Source organism: Periophthalmus magnuspinnatus, chromosome 19 (assembly GCF_009829125.3).
Source record: "Periophthalmus magnuspinnatus isolate fPerMag1 chromosome 19, fPerMag1.2.pri, whole genome shotgun sequence".
Lineage (NCBI taxonomy): Eukaryota > Metazoa > Chordata > Actinopteri > Gobiiformes > Gobiidae > Periophthalmus > Periophthalmus magnuspinnatus.
Genome location: NC_047144.1, coordinates 6,190,454 through 6,205,781, shown reverse-complemented (window position 1 = coordinate 6,205,781; position 15,328 = coordinate 6,190,454). Strand labels below are relative to the sequence as shown.

Here is a 15,328-nt window from a genome sequence, read left to right as displayed (position 1 = left end):
TGCATGTTAAACAATGAGGTTCAAGACTAGCACTAGCAGGAGAATGGACCATAAATCTATCCACAAAAAAGCTGAAATATCACTTTATACCCATAAAGGCAGAAACATATACTGATATTCTTTAGTAATTTTATTAATTTTTAATTATAGAAAATGTACTCTGAATTCTAATGTATTATATCTACAAAACCACAACTGCAACTTTAATAGGTAAGTCATGTTTGTGATGTTTCTAGGATACAGTATTACCATATATGACTGTTGCTCTGATTATTCTGTAAAACCACAGGACATCGTTGACTGACCCACTGAGATCCATGAAGTGCATTTACACAGCGTCCCGTGTCAAACATCCCCTGCCCCCTGCACCACTCCCTCCTCACAGCTCCGCACTGGCGCTTTTGGCCGGGGGGTAAATTAAGCCCTAACATTCCCACAGAGACTAATCTCCATCCATTTAGAGGGCTGTAATATTTAATCAGCAGCCCCTCCACTGACTGTGGCGTGGCTCATATGTTCACACACACAGCAGCCCAGAGGCGAGCGCTTAAAACCACAACCACACCAGGCTTACTTCACTCTTTAATGGACGTGTGTTAGAGATTTGGAGAGGGTCAGGGCAGGTAGGGAAAAATCTGTCTATTCTGTGATTTAAGTCTCAAATCCAAAATAGGAAATATTTCATAACCATCCCATAATTCCCGTCCCCCAAACAGTTATCAGTTCATCTCTTTCTTCTTGTTAACTTTGTTGAGTCTAACAGAGATTCCAAACAGCTTGGATCAAATCCTGAGTGACCTGCACTTTCAGCATAAATTCAATTATTCATGATTATATTGGGCATATGCACATTGCACTTTAACATAAATCACACTATTGGACATATTATTCAGTATATATGTTTATTATTATCAACTGCAAAAATATCCCTGAAGCAGGACTTGTTTAAAAGACAGTGAAGAAAAACATTTTTTTAGGGTCAAATAGGCTTATGGTACAATGCAGTATAGGAATGGGTGCTCTGTTGTACCAGTAAAAGCTAAATAGAAGAGCAATTAGGCTACTACGGTTTTAGGTTTAGACAGGCATGTAATTATTTTACATCACAGAAAAATACATGTAAAAATACATTTGTTATATTTTATTTACAAAGGTGAAAAGTCAACTTTGACTTTGTTGACTTGCTATGACTTTTAAAATCTTGTTATCAATAGCAAATATTGGTATTGGCTCAAAAAATCCATATAGGACCATCCCTAATATGGTACATTTAGAATGTATTTATATGTTGTTGTTTGGTACATTTTCATCAGACTCTTTTATGTGTTCCTACATACCTCCTTTACAATAGTGCTTTTCTCTGTGGTCTCCACAGTTCTGTCGGAGGTAGGCGGTGTGGCTCGTCCTGCCTAAAGGTATCACCTCGGCTCCAGCTGCTGACACATGGAGTGAGCAAAGGTCAGGCCTCTCACCCTCAGTGTGAAAAGCCCACATGAAAAGGGTACGCTCCATCTGCCTTTATCGGCCGGGACTTGTGACCTGCGCGTGTCTCTGTGTGTGAAAACATTCACCTTTCAGTGCACAGGCCTGAACCTAGTGCGCTTAGACACTGGGCATCTGCTGTGATTTCTGTTTACTAAACATAACATTTGCGCTGCTTAGTCTCGAGTGATAAAAGTGTCATGCATGGGCCTGCTGTAACGCCTGCGCCCTGATCTGGACTGACTCTAATGGGACGGCCTGGTGAATTTTTCATACAGCCCAGAGGGGAGGACCAGAGCCCACACAGCCGCCCTACACGCTCAGAGAGGGACGGGGTTAAAGAGGAGCCTGCCATATACTGTTGGCTTCCTTCCTATTCAAATGTGGAGTTGTTTTGACAGCAAATATATGGTTTCAAAACTCCTAAGCATTCAAAGTTTTAAAGATTTGTATTACACATCAGTTTGCTTAATTCTTGGTTGTAACCCCTTTTTAGGGCGTACACCATAGACTGATGGTCAGTTGCAGAGTACAATCATATGAACAGACAAAGATATTAATTCTCCTATTTCAGCAAATATAAAATCTTATCTAGCAGTTTCTTTGTTTGGTGTGAAGATGCTAGATGTTAGCTGAGGTAGAATCCATAATCTCCCTACTTAGTGTCTGGAGTATCAAGTTATTCCTATTTAAGAACAGATAATCAAATATTACTTAACTGATAATGACAGAGCATGGATCAATGTTGGTCAGTCTCAAAATTGACAAGACTCCACTGAATTGACCCCTTTCCAAGTACAATAAACAAAAATCATCTAAATTGTGGCCAAGATCGTAATTTAATGGGCTATAATTTGTGCAAGAAAGCTCTAAAAAAATGACCCATCTGTTCAGTGCACACATGTCTTACATGGCGCTCATATTGCTCATAGCATTGACTTGCGTATGCAAATATGTTTTGCCTAGAAATCTATTTGGAGTTGCTCGAAGGAATCCAGAACGGCCCTCCTTCTGTCCTCCCTGGCCCCTCACGCGTGGCTCCTCTCGCCGTCTATGTCCTCTCGCGTGGAAGACATTTCACCAGCTCCACACGCGCTCCACGTGCGCTCCACACACACAGTGAGCTTCAAGGACCATGGGCCAATATGCAGATCTGGTAGGCCCGCAGACGCCGCCCTGTCTGCCAGCGGGACAAGCAGACCCGCAACTGTTTGTGCTCTGGGATTATACATGCAATGCACTGGGGAAGAATTTTCCACTGACTGAACAGTGATCTGAGCATCCCAAGCACAAGGATCAAATCTGGTGATGGCAACCTGTGTAGAAAATGAAGACTGGTGAGGACGGACGCAAAATAATTACTCTGTTCTGCAGAAAGAATCCATTTGAGATCATCAAAATATTGAAAAATATTTTGTATATAGTATTTAGTATTGGTATTTTAGTAGTAGATGAGTATACAAAAAATAAACAATCCTAATTTTTTTCACCAAAGTGAGCCCAATTACTAATAGCTTTTATACTTAACAAACTTTTGCCAAACAATCTCTTTGTTCGTAGCCTGTTTAAGTTGAGGAGCTGCCAGTACACATGAGAGGCACAAGAATGGAGGGTGTTTGTGGACTTGAGGGCTCAGAAGCCGCGGCCTGGGCAGATGGTCCACAAAGGTGTTAACACACAGTCAGTGGGCACTGCGATTGATGCATTCCAACATCCAAGAAGGTGGAACATTTGGCTGCTGACCCGCAGTCAGAGCTCATCGGCCCTGCCTTCACTTCTCCTCATTTAGCCGCTGCTGCCAGAGAAAGCCCACGGTGATTTTCGCTCAGAAACGCACGCAGTTTCTCGGCCTCAAGGGAGCGGGAGCCTGGATGCACTGTGAAGGAAAAAAGTTCAGTGTTTTGTGCAAGGAGGTCACCACGAGAGGAGGAAGTCGGGCTGCTGTGTTACACTTGGATGGACAACATTTGACCCTCAGCTCATTCTCAGGGGCATTTATTAGTGTAGCAGTTCCATATGACTTGGTCTCTCCAAGTAGCATGTAACACATCCATCTCATTATGGCTCCTGCCCTCATTACAAGAAATCTGCCTCTTACTACACTACGGCATCACGGGACAAAAGGACATAAGGCATTGTGTGATACGATTCTGTATGCTTAAATAATGAGGAGAATTTAATTACATTATTATTTCCAAATGTGTCATGGGGGGATGATTATGTTAAAAAGGGAAGGGCCACAGTTCAAAGATGAGCACTTTACTCTAATAACAAACACCATTTTTAATTCAGACTGCATAATTTTATTTCAGACCCAAAAGCATTGTTACATCATTTCAAATAGATTAAAGAGTTGAGTTAAAGCCATTCTTAAAAATAGAACTACAATTGTGATTAATAATAATAAGGTTTTCCTAAATAAATACATTTAATAAATTTGGTACATTTTCATTGACTATCTAGTCAATTTATGTGCTTTTAAAATGCTCCAGTGGCATTTGTAATTATTTAATTAAGTAAGTAATATTAGTAATGGTGAAAGCTAATTATACTGTGCAGTGTCCTGCGCACTGTCTGAGACACAGGTAAGCTGCTGCTCTGTCCCTGAGCTTCACAGCTGCACACAGCAGTGTTTGTGCTCATTGTCTTTGTGAATCTCCCCTTTTCTCCAGTCTGCATACACAACCTTTGGTTAAAATAGTGGTTATCTTCAAAAGGCAATAACTGATGAAATTACAAAATGAGTGTATCTATAAACACATTTTCCTTCACGTTGGACTGAAGTTATTGTAAAGAAGTGCATAGTTTGCCAAAGACAATAAAGCATATTATAATGAGTCGTCCACAGATCTGCACAGCCTGGTCTCCACATGCTCTGGACACAGGCTCCTGTCAGTCATCGTCTACAACCATCACATTCCCGCTGAGGTCGTAGCTGATGGAGGCCCAGTCAAAGATGTTTCCCTTTGGAATCTTGTGCCGGTAGTGCCAGGCCTGGATCATACTTCTAGACAGGACATAGTCCCACATGTTGAGGTCGGTGAGCTCGCCCACAAAGCTCTGTTGGGCCTCTAGAGCCCCCAGGTGTTTGTCAGGGTCCTGTCCCAGCAGTACAGTGCCTTTGGGTCGGATGGTGTGGCCCGGTTTGTACACCTGGTATGTGCTGCGTTTACCTTCAAACCAGAAGGCCGCCAGGCCAGTGCGGGACTCCCAGGTGAGACAGAGACTAATGCGGAAAGTGCCCAGAGGAGGCAGGTGAAAGGAGGCTCCATCACCACTCATGTAAAAGGAAACGCGGCCGTCCTTCTCGCGCCACACGTTGAGCTCGTCATAGTCTGGAGTGCGGTAGGCAAACAGGATGATCTGCCTCTCCTCAGGCAGCTCTGTGGCCACACGCATGCACAGAGTGAAGGCCCTCAGAGCCAGCTCCTTCTGAGGGATCAGGGCCACATAACTGAAGTCTGTCTCATAAGGGAAGATCAGCACTTTATCGCTCAGACCCACTGCCAAGACAAAGAGCACATTTAAAATGATCACAGAACGTAAACCACAATGACATTCTTTTGTCTCTTACTTTGTATTGCTGAGTTGTAAGTCAAACACAAAGCCAACACACCGAGCAAAAGAACAGGACAACTCTGCAGACACACAAGATGATAATTCTAAGAAAAATATACATATTATTCCAGTTAAACCATGTCCTTACCATGTTGTTGTTTGTCTCGTCCCTGCTCAGTGCTCTTCCCGCGTGGCACCAAACATCAGCTCTTCAGTGGACACGCTCACAATAGACTCAGTGTTACAGGGGAACACTCTTCTCCTCCTCTGTCTGCATCATCGGCCACAATATGCTGTACCCTCACAGTGGATTTGTCACACTATATTTTGAATCAATATTCTCGCAATCCTTAAAACATTTGTTTATTATTTTACTTTACTGATTTCTTTTTGTTCTTATTATTAACAATTATCTATTTAAATCTATTATCTAAAATATCCATTAACTATATCGTCAACGTCCAGTAAATCACACCAGCGTAAATGTCACTGTTTAATGAGGATCAATGAAAACAAAAGCAGGAAATAGTTATTGACATATCTACATTTAATACAGTTTCTCAAACTCTAGAGAAAAGGAACCCTATTTTGTCAAGAATTAAAATTTCACAATACAGAAGAAAATTATATACATTATTTCGATCTTACAGTGAACAGCCTAATTCACCATAGACACACTCTTAAGATCAGCCAGTTCATTACAAGAAAAGCAGAACAGCACACAGAACCTGGGCTGAGGTACGGAGAATAGGTGCTCCCTCCAGCATTATGGTAACCATAAACCCTTGTATTTCACCAAAATTTCATTTCACTGTATTGTTTTCTGAAGTAACAAAACAAAGGCCAATACAAACGGGTGGGAATAACCATCTTTTTGTCAAATTGTCCACTGACTGTTTACTGTTACACAAAAGGCAATATTTAGAGACATCAAATCGTTTCACTTTCATCAACAACACACAAGCAGCTTTTCAAGAGATTGTAAACCTGGCATTTCCTGCCAGTATCCTCATTCAATGACTATCCAGCTTTTTGTATGCTTTCTTTTTCAAGGCTTCTAAGGCCCTGTTTTATACAAATGTCTGACAACTTGAGATTAAAACTAAAACGTTGTATACATTCAGTTTGTTAACTTGTCCCTTACATGGTGCAAGATGGGACAGTTATTTTGAGTTGGTGGGAACAATTGACAGCCTTAATTTTACAGCCCCATCTTGAGGCAGAGAAGGGAATTGGCTGAGTGTATGAGCTTTGTGAGTGTGCAGTAAATGGACATATGTTTATGATAAATACAAGTTGTAGTTGAGTAGAATTGTCTACATTGGGTCTGCTTCCATTGTGTGCACTGTGCATACTGTGGGCATCTGTGAAACACTGCAGTGCAAAGTCTTTGTAAGAATTGTGGCACTAAGAAACGAGGAGTCAGAGGGCCCTTATGTGAGTCAGGGCTGAGAAAGAAGGTAAACAGTTCAGAAGAGAACAGCAAACCAGCTGATAACAGCAAAGGTCAAATGTGAAGAGAAGACGTACAGCTTCTATATGATAATCCAAAGTGTGGCTTCTCTTGATTGTGTAAATGTTACATCCAGTCATATAAAGATTGCTTGTCTATAGTCTTGGCAAGTCCAAGCTCCTGTTGAAGGTTTGAGGATCAGTAGTCCTCCACCCAGCCATTCTCCTGGATAAAGGCATCTATCACCTCCTTCATGGCAAGGTTAGGGATGAGCTGGTCCTGAGTCAGTGGACTCCTGGTGACAGGGTCAAAATGACCCACTCGCTGTACAGATACAAAGGTTGGTGTGTTACAATATTAAATAAAAGCTATAGATAAATTATAATTAATTAAAATCAGCCTACACAATCTGATCATTTGAGAACAGCTTCAGCACAGTGATATAATCAAACATTACACCTTGTTATTGATGTAATAAAAATACGGGTATTAACCTGTAAGTGCTCTTCTATATCCTTGCGATCGTAGGTGATTCCACTGGGTGTGATGCAGGGCTCTCTCATCAACTCAAAACTGATTTTACCACACAGGTAATCTGGGATCTCTCGTTTCTGCGGTAGGAGAGAACATTTTAAAAAAATGTACTGCTCCTGATTCTACACCACTATCAGTAACAAAACCACTTGTTTTTCTTGTTAAAGTCATAAATTAATCAGTGTGGCTTGGTGGGTTATACCTACTTTCCTCTTCTCATCCACTTGAGAGAAGAGTTCATCCATGTCCATTAGGTACTTGTCCTTAAAAGATGAAGTAAGAAGTGACAAAAGGACTGAGGATAGTTGTACTATAAACACAAGTATAAACAAAAGACAAAACCTACATGTTTTGTTGCAATTTTAGTCACATCACCTCCATTTTCATTATCATCCTGGTTTTTCTTGAATTCATCCATTTCTCTGTAAAGGAAGCATTAAAGAAAGTGTTCAAATATATGGTCTGACTGTGTCAGTGTCAATTGTCAGAGATGTTGTGGACACACCTTTCCTTATCAGCTAAAATGAGTTTAGTAAGATAAGCATGCAGCTCATTTTCCTGATTAATTCTTTTCTCTTCGATGTTGTTCCAGCGTTTCTTCTTGGCAATGCGCAAAGCACTTGGAATGTCATCTCCAAAATTCAGCCTTTGTTCTTTAGCCAAGTTGTAAGCTGGAAAGTGAAAACAAAAAGCATAAAGATCACATTTGCTTCAAATGACAAAAAGGTATCCAATATTGAAGATTTTTATTCTGACCCTTTTGCAGGTTTCCAATGGCCTCATCATAGTTTTCAAGCTCCAAGTGACATTGACCCAGGAAAAAGTGCGCCTTGACTGACTGACTGTCCAACTCTAGAGCATGTTTACAGTCAGCCAGAGCTTTGTCATACTGCTGCAGTTTCACATGGCAAAGCGCTCTATTAGTGTAGTACACTGCCACCGAGGGATTACGATTCTAATAAGAGAAACAGAGAAATGTGAAACACTCAAAACAATCAGAAAATTACATCCATGTCTGCACTTGGCACAGCATTCAAACTAGAGCAAAATAGAGGTGTACTAGCACATTAGTGATGCCATACTCACTATAGCTTTGCCGTAGCATGTTGCAGCCTCTTGGTACTTGCGGCAGAGGAACAATCGGTTCCCCTGCTCTTTCAGCTCTTGCGCGGTTGAAGTCTTTTCCGGGCTGCCGGCCATCTTCTCCACCGGCTCCGCGGGGCCCGTTTCGCCCTGCTTCCCTATCCTGTTCCCCGTCTCTTCGGCTTGCTAACAGACTGGGTTAGGAATGCCCCGTCTCTCCAAGATATCTGGCTGCGGGACACAGACAATATGCATGGTGTCAGGTCTTTTAGTTTGTCTAATCACCGCAATGCACCTGCAATGCGCGTCTGAACGGAGCTGCAGCAGTTGTTACGTGTTATGACAAATAATTGACTAAGTAGTAATAACAGTTATGATATATATTATTTATTTATTATAATAATATAATAAAATACAATTGAATAAGTTCAATTTAAGTGGCATATGATCCCACTAGTGCAGGATGACAGGAGAGCAACTGGCACCGCACTTCAAATGTACACCCGTGAAAACTACTTTTCATCAACAATAACATGCTCCAGAAGCATAGCTATCGACCTGTAACAAAAAGGTGCAACCTAAGAACTGAATATCGCACGAAATCTAGGCTGCTGATCGTGAGTTAGCTCTAATGCTAAACTAGCATGCCAGGCTCTGACCGGGGGATTGGGTGCATCATAATGTAGGCATACAAATCTACTACACTAATTTAAAGATCACAAACAGAGCCTGAAAGGTAATGACATGTTATAGAAACGTTAAATCGAGATTTTACTTGGGTCAATATCGCTGGGCCACCTCGAAAAATGCTAATGCTAGGTTAGCTTGGTTTTTGACCGTGTTTAGCTGAAAATGCAGATATTTAGCTTAAACGGTGGTTTATGTAATCGGCGGTTGCTTTAGGCCTTACCTTTGTAAAGAGATATTGACATATACAAGTGGGGAAATCGCGGTTTATTGGCAGAAATTAGTCTTGATCAATTAACGTTATATTCCCTCACCCGAGCAGTCCTAACAGGTTGTTGTTGTACTGACGTCAAGCACTTACGCACCAGCTATGGAAGCCGACAAGACACAATGCAAAACGCAATCGCTCATGTCGTCAGTGTAATGCTTTATTGTTTAATTATACATGTACATCAAATAGCCATTAAACTGTTTCAGTTGTGTATTATACCATGTTGTTATATGACTACATTAAGACAAACTATTCCTTTCTGATTTGAAAGATTTTATTAAAAACTTTCCACATTCAAAAGACATAATATTTTGATTTGAATTGCTTAATTGCTATGACTACACGGAGGACGGTTGTCATAGCTTGAAACTCATGAATAAATATACTTTCACTGTAGTGAAATATCTGTACCAGCAGATGGTGCTCTAGGGCAGGCATCAGTGGTCTTAAATAACTTGATGCCCATGGTCAGCGGGCTAGTTTGTGAAGCCAAGTATTTTTGGGGCTTGTTTCCCTCCACACCATGCAAGAAAAAAATAAAATAAATAATAACAATAAAAATGCCCATGACACTTACTATGGTGTACTTTAGAATCTAGTACATCTAGGCCAACATTGTAAATAAGAATTAATTATGTTTTTATTTATGAATCGAAAATAGCCTTTATGTCATTTTGTATCGGCCTGGAATACACTTTACCTTTGGTACAGTAATAGTTGTGTGGAAAAACATAAAGTTATACATATGTGGGAACGTATACTCACTATCAGTGTTTAAGCTAATTGATTAATATGTTTGAAAAACATAATAATGCCATGTATTATATAGCCACCATTATAACTTCATTATATAGTGTCTTTTAGGCCTACTTCCTGCTGAAGTTCCATCAGTCAGTCACAAACAGGCTGTCATGAGGCAGAACATGGCTGCCAATCTGCACAAAGGTTCTAATACTATCAGGCATATGTAAGGTGTGTCTTGCCCAAGGACGCTATATTATGCAGTGGACAAACCGCTAATTGAATTGGCAATCGGTGTGGGATTTGTGTTTGCTGACAAATGCTCTACCATGAACCAGAGCCACCCACAGAGATTTAGCCACACACAGACTGATCCAGGGATGACCTCTGCACACCCATCAGTCTTTATATTAAACATAAAAACATTTGTCATTTAAGTTTATCCACTGAAGAATTAGCAGCACCATGGCCACATACAAGGGTCTTTAATCCTGGCCTGTCGGGTGTCTGTGAAGAGATCAGAACTGCAGATTAGTACATATCCCCTGAGTAAACAGAGTTATGGCAGGGCCAAAGACGAGCCAAGCAGGCACCAGTTCCACAGCTCCCCAGCTGTGTTTATCTATCTGTGCCACTGAGTTCCCCTGATCTCCCAGAACAGCCCCTCCACCCCCCTGGAGTTAGGGTCATTCAATGCAGACTAATAACACACAAACAGGGCTCTTTCTGAGTGACAATTTACAGTGGGTACTCCTGAAAAGAATGTAACTGAAACTTGAATTTCAATTTCTTATCACACCATTACGTCTACATTCACATGATGTGATAACCTAATGCACTTTAGTTGGCGTGCATCCTGTTAATTTAAATCAAAACTTAGAATGAGAACTATTATAATAATTTATTTTGTGTGAGGGTCGAATAAATATAAAATACACATTTTATGAATCAGATGATGCATCTGTGTGGAGATACTCTTTCTTTAGTCATTAAGCTTTGTCCATCCATGCTGTATGTGTAGGCCAATGTTTGAAGTAGTTAGTGTTTTTTTTTAAACTAGTCCCAACCGTCATCCTTGACGACCCCGGCAGACCCACCGGCTGCCCGCTGCTCCAACTGGCTCAGACCCTTGTCACCCTGACAACCAAACCAGGAAGTTGCTCGGTTTCTCTGGCACGACTCAAAGGCTGCCACTTCCTGATTGATTCTGCTCTTTCTTTCTGCCTATGTAGTTGTTTTCCCATTTGGCAGTGGGCTCTGTCGGTTGGCGCCAATGCATCTGAAAAGACAGAAAGGCTGAACACACTGTCGGCTGCGTTAAGGGAAGCCTTAAGTTCAACTGGCTGAGACAAAAGCAGTATTTATCCACAGTGGTGGCCCTTTGTGAAGGAGCTTGCTCATTTTGAGAAGGGAAAAGGCTCATAGACTTATTGCAGTTTGTTCAAGTGGATCTGAATGAAACACGTAGAAAAAAAGAAATGGCTGTACAGACAATTGCCCATGATTTCAATCAGCATAATTAGTATTTACTGTTTGCTTCTATGGCCGGGCTTTTAACTGTTTTCTTAACAGCTTAACTGACAAGACTGTCCACTAATTTTTATTTTGACAGGAGGTGTAAAATAAACAAGAGGTATGGCCTCTATTTGCTGCTTCTGAAAGTTCACACCTTAAAATCAGCTGTCACTCACTTAAAGCATTATGGTTGACCATTAGGACGAGTGGGTGGGGTAAAGTATCTGTGTGTTAGCATGGAGTTAGATGATTTCTGACAATATCATTTCACAAATCAGTTCCCAATTAGATTTTCATAGCCATATTGGACAGTTCTGGTTGCAAAGATATTGCACTTTATAGTATAATCATGCCCATGGAGATGTGGCCTTAGCATTGGGACTAATACATCCATTGTTTCAAAAGATATGAGACATTTGTTTAAGTAATTAGTTATTATACATAAGGAACAGAAAGACACAGCTAAGGATTGTGAATTAGCATCGTGGATGTCGCAGTTGTTCATGTTTCAAATACTGCATGCTTCCATAAAGTTTTAATTTAAATATTGTCGTAACGGTGGGTGTAGCGGACCAAAGAGTGCAGACTCGGGGCAGATTTACACAATAGTGCAAAAGACAGTTCATTTATCACACACGGGACGTAGGTAGCGGGAGGCAGACCAGATGGGCGTAGTCCAGAGCGGGCAGGAGACATCCAGGGCCGGAGCACGACAGGACAAGGCGCGGGAACAGGAAGGACCGAGCAGGAGTAATCCAGCAAGCGAGAGCCAGGGCAGGTGACGGGAAACAAGCCGGAGACCAAGACAGGACAGGAGGCGAAACCACACGTAGGATCCCACAGACAGGGTGAGGAAATGCAGACGATCTCGCGCCGAGTGTCTAGTCCCAGCTCCTCATTTGCTCCGCAGCCGGTGGAGGTAATTGCACTGATGCGCTCCAGGTGCGCGCGGGAGGAGCCGGGAACTCCGCCCAGCTCCAGGCTCAGACAGGAGAGGGAGGGGAAGGCACACAGGGAGACAGATACTAGAGGCATCATGACAAATATCCAACCTTTACTCTAGTCCAGTGTCCAACTTTGGACCTTTGAAGAGTAAATGGAGACTGTGGGTGAGGAGTTAAATAACTGACATCCTGAAGCTCACCCTGAGGCGTTGGAGAAAGGATAAAGATCCCCCAGAGGTCAAAGGGCGCATACACACCCCGGCCGCTCTGATGAGGCCTGGGACAAAAAAACAGAGTGGAATTACACATCTCTGGTGTCTGCCAACGTTAGTCACTAGGGACACGTGGTCAGCTGAACAGTTACAATATTATTGCTTTTTTTGGGTTCCATTTTATAATAACCACATATTAATTAAAGTGTTACCTTTATTTTTTGTATTTCTTTATATATTTAGATGATTTTAGGTGTTGAGGTGCCCTGGAACAATGGGGCTTTTTACAATAGACATTTTGGAGGGAAATTAAAACTCCAGGGATGCAGAGGGAAAGCCAACTTACAGCTACAACTCATAAAATCTGGGTGAATATTAAACTAAGTGTCTTTGATGATACCATCTTATTGAAATTTTGGCAACATGGCATTTTTTAGTATTCTAATCAATCCAATGCTATTATATTACCAAGTGAAAGGCATGCATTCTGGTGGAGCTCAGTGGTTGACGAATCAAGCTGTTTTTTTTTACCATGCAAATTCAATGAGGACCAACCCAGAAGTGCACACAGCCAGCAGGGGCACTACAGCTTAGTTTTACTCCCCAGAGAAGATAACCCATCCCCCCAGTAAACTCCCCCAGGGTCCCCTCAGGTCATGCACTCCGAGGTCACCCCACCCAAACCCTGATCCTCCCCAAAACCCTTTACTCAGCCCGGGCCAAAACATCCCAGGCAGACATAATGAGACCCAAGCTAATTGTAGAAAAAAGTGTGTCAGTGTAAATGTGATTACACACTTTTATATGGGGACTTTGTTACCAAGTGCATTGACGTAGTTGCGTTTGAAGATTAGAAATAGCTTGAAGAATTTGCTGGCAAAAGAAGTGTGTCAGAGTCTTTGATCATAGATAGATATTTGAGTGACAGGCACACAAAAGGAAAAACAATAGGCAAAAGTACACTGTATACAGATCACATATAACTGTCAGTATTAGCCTTACTTACTTTACATTGATTTAGATATGGCAGTATTTGTATGTTCTGGAGAAGTCAAAAGTATCCAGACTCAGATACTAGAACATTTAACAAATATTTAAACTAGATCCTCATTTGAGCAAGTATAGATACTGCAAAAACTTACATTAGCAGAAGAAAATGTAAGGTTTTATACAGTTTTAGTATCATTTTGAGCTTCATCAGAACTAGTTTAAGATGCCACGGTATCATAAAGAAAAAAATTAAATGAGAAAGAAACGTCTGTGTATGAAAAAGTATCATGTTTTATCTTCATTGTGATGTCATAGTCTGTATCAATTAATGACTCACTTCCTTAGTTTGAAATTTTAGTATCGTGACAACAATAACATGTTCTTAAACAAAACTTCTGAGACAAGGTTTGAAATAACAAATTCTGTTCAACAATACGGATGGTTTGTGAATGTTACAGATCAACAGCAGATCAGCATTTTAAATATCATAGATTTTAGCTTCCTGTTTATCGGTGACATTTTGAGGTCTTGCCATTTAAAGGAAACATTATTTTGTCATTGTGGATTGTTCGACCTATTTAAATGATGTTGCCTCAGTATTATTTGACTTGTACTAAAGCCTTTGTTACCAGAACATATAACATTTAACTATATTGTTTGTATCCAGCATGATCAGGCTGAGTGCTTGCTGACCGGCCCCTGGATAAGCTCTCTAAACCAGGTCTGACCCCAGTCCCTCTATCTCCATATCTTTATAATGGCTGATAGATCCTTTTTATCCTACAGTTACGACCAACACTTTTTTGATCCGTCACCTCCCCTTTGCTTTCTGTCACATAGGTGTGAGTGGACCTCCTGATTTTAACACTGCGGGTGACATTTTTTTGATTTACTAAATGTAACACACACAATGTACAGCAGATTATCTTATCTATCTCTGGCAGACATAACCCTGAGGCTGAAGAGAAAGTGTCTATTTTAATATTATTATTTTATTATCACTCCTTTTTCTCATGTTTGTTTTATAAAGCATTTTTAGTTAGTTTTAGTTTAGTTTAGTTACTACAAATGTCCTGTGATGAGGATCAGGAGTCAGAGACAGATTTGGAATAACAGGCAGGTTCATTCTCACTGCGCCCACAGCCATAACTATTACTGCCAGTGGTTCAAGTAAAAGTTAGTCTATAAAAACTGAAATATAGTATTACAAACCTGTTTATCACTTTCAATTTAATCTGACAAGATCTGGCAAAGTTTATCATTAGTAAAATATAAATAACATTGAATGGTGTTTTTAGGGGTTGTAGTTTATCCTCATATTAGGGTCAGTTCTTGTCTCTTTCTTGTGCCGCTTGAAAGAGCTGCAGGTTTGTCATTCCTCTGGTTTTGTCCCTTTGGTCTCAATAGAGAGAAGACTTTCCTTTTTGTGAAACAATCCCACTATTTGTTGTGGTGTAAAGTTGCTGAAAGCAGCTTGGGTTGATCCCAAAAGTGTGTAGTCGGCAGATCCCAAATTGGACATAATCAGATCAGTGCGAGGGGTTTGACAAATGACCAGTGACAACCACTGGACCCTGGAGAATGGAAGGGGTCAGGGCTGGAGGTCAGAGGGAGACTTTTCAAAATCACTCAATCGAAGGGCCATTAAATCCTATCTTTGTGTCATTTCTCTGCATGGCTCAAAAAATCGAAAAGTCTTGGGTTCCTGCTGAGAGAGAATCTCCTGCGGACTGTGGTTTTACCAAATAAGGAATGGGGTAAAACTTGTTCAGTTCATCTGAAATGGTTGTGACAAAAACACAATGCTACATATCTTATATATGAAAACTTAGACTAGCTTTAGTGACAAAAGTACATT

The 15,328-nt window shown here is 40.9% G+C and overlaps 2 protein-coding genes across 2 annotated transcripts; both read right to left on the bottom strand.

Moving 5' to 3' along the window:
- Positions 1 to 3,621: 3,621 nt before the first annotated feature.
- Positions 3,622 to 5,222, bottom strand: crp1 (C-reactive protein 1). Its single transcript, XM_033984716.2, has 3 exons — positions 5,189 to 5,222; positions 5,057 to 5,120; positions 3,622 to 4,985 (listed from the first exon to the last, which is right to left on the bottom strand). Exons 1-3 carry the CDS (start codon positions 5,189 to 5,191, stop codon positions 4,375 to 4,377), a joined length of 678 nt encoding a protein of 225 aa, XP_033840607.1. The 5' UTR covers positions 5,192 to 5,222; the 3' UTR covers positions 3,622 to 4,374.
- A 299-nt stretch (positions 5,223 to 5,521) lies between these two features.
- stub1 (STIP1 homology and U-Box containing protein 1) lies at positions 5,522 to 9,169 on the bottom strand. Its single transcript, XM_033984715.2, has 8 exons — positions 9,021 to 9,169; positions 8,114 to 8,341; positions 7,784 to 7,982; positions 7,533 to 7,698; positions 7,374 to 7,449; positions 7,234 to 7,290; positions 6,988 to 7,104; positions 5,522 to 6,817 (listed from the first exon to the last, which is right to left on the bottom strand). The coding sequence occupies exons 2-8, from the start codon at positions 8,225 to 8,227 to the stop codon at positions 6,692 to 6,694; spliced, it is 855 nt and encodes a 284-aa protein (XP_033840606.1). The 5' UTR covers positions 8,228 to 8,341; positions 9,021 to 9,169; the 3' UTR covers positions 5,522 to 6,691.
- Positions 9,170 to 15,328: the final 6,159 nt, after the last annotated feature.

Bases quoted from the DNA above. Each gene is read 5' to 3' on its own strand.
- crp1 (XM_033984716.2), bottom strand. The intron at 4,986-5,056 runs GTAAGAGACAAA...TTGTCTTGGCAG, and splicing joins TTACAACTCAGCAATACAAA to TGGGTCTGAGCGATAAAGTG.
- stub1 (XM_033984715.2), bottom strand. From the start codon at position 8,227: ATGGCCGGCAGCCCGGAAAAGACTTCAACCGCGCAAGAGCTGAAAGAG. The intron at 7,983-8,113 runs GTGAGTATGGCA...TTCTCTTATTAG, and splicing joins CATGCTACGGCAAAGCTATA to AATCGTAATCCCTCGGTGGC. The intron at 7,699-7,783 runs GTCAGAATAAAA...TTCACTTTCCAG, and splicing joins CATTGGAAACCTGCAAAAGG to CTTACAACTTGGCTAAAGAA.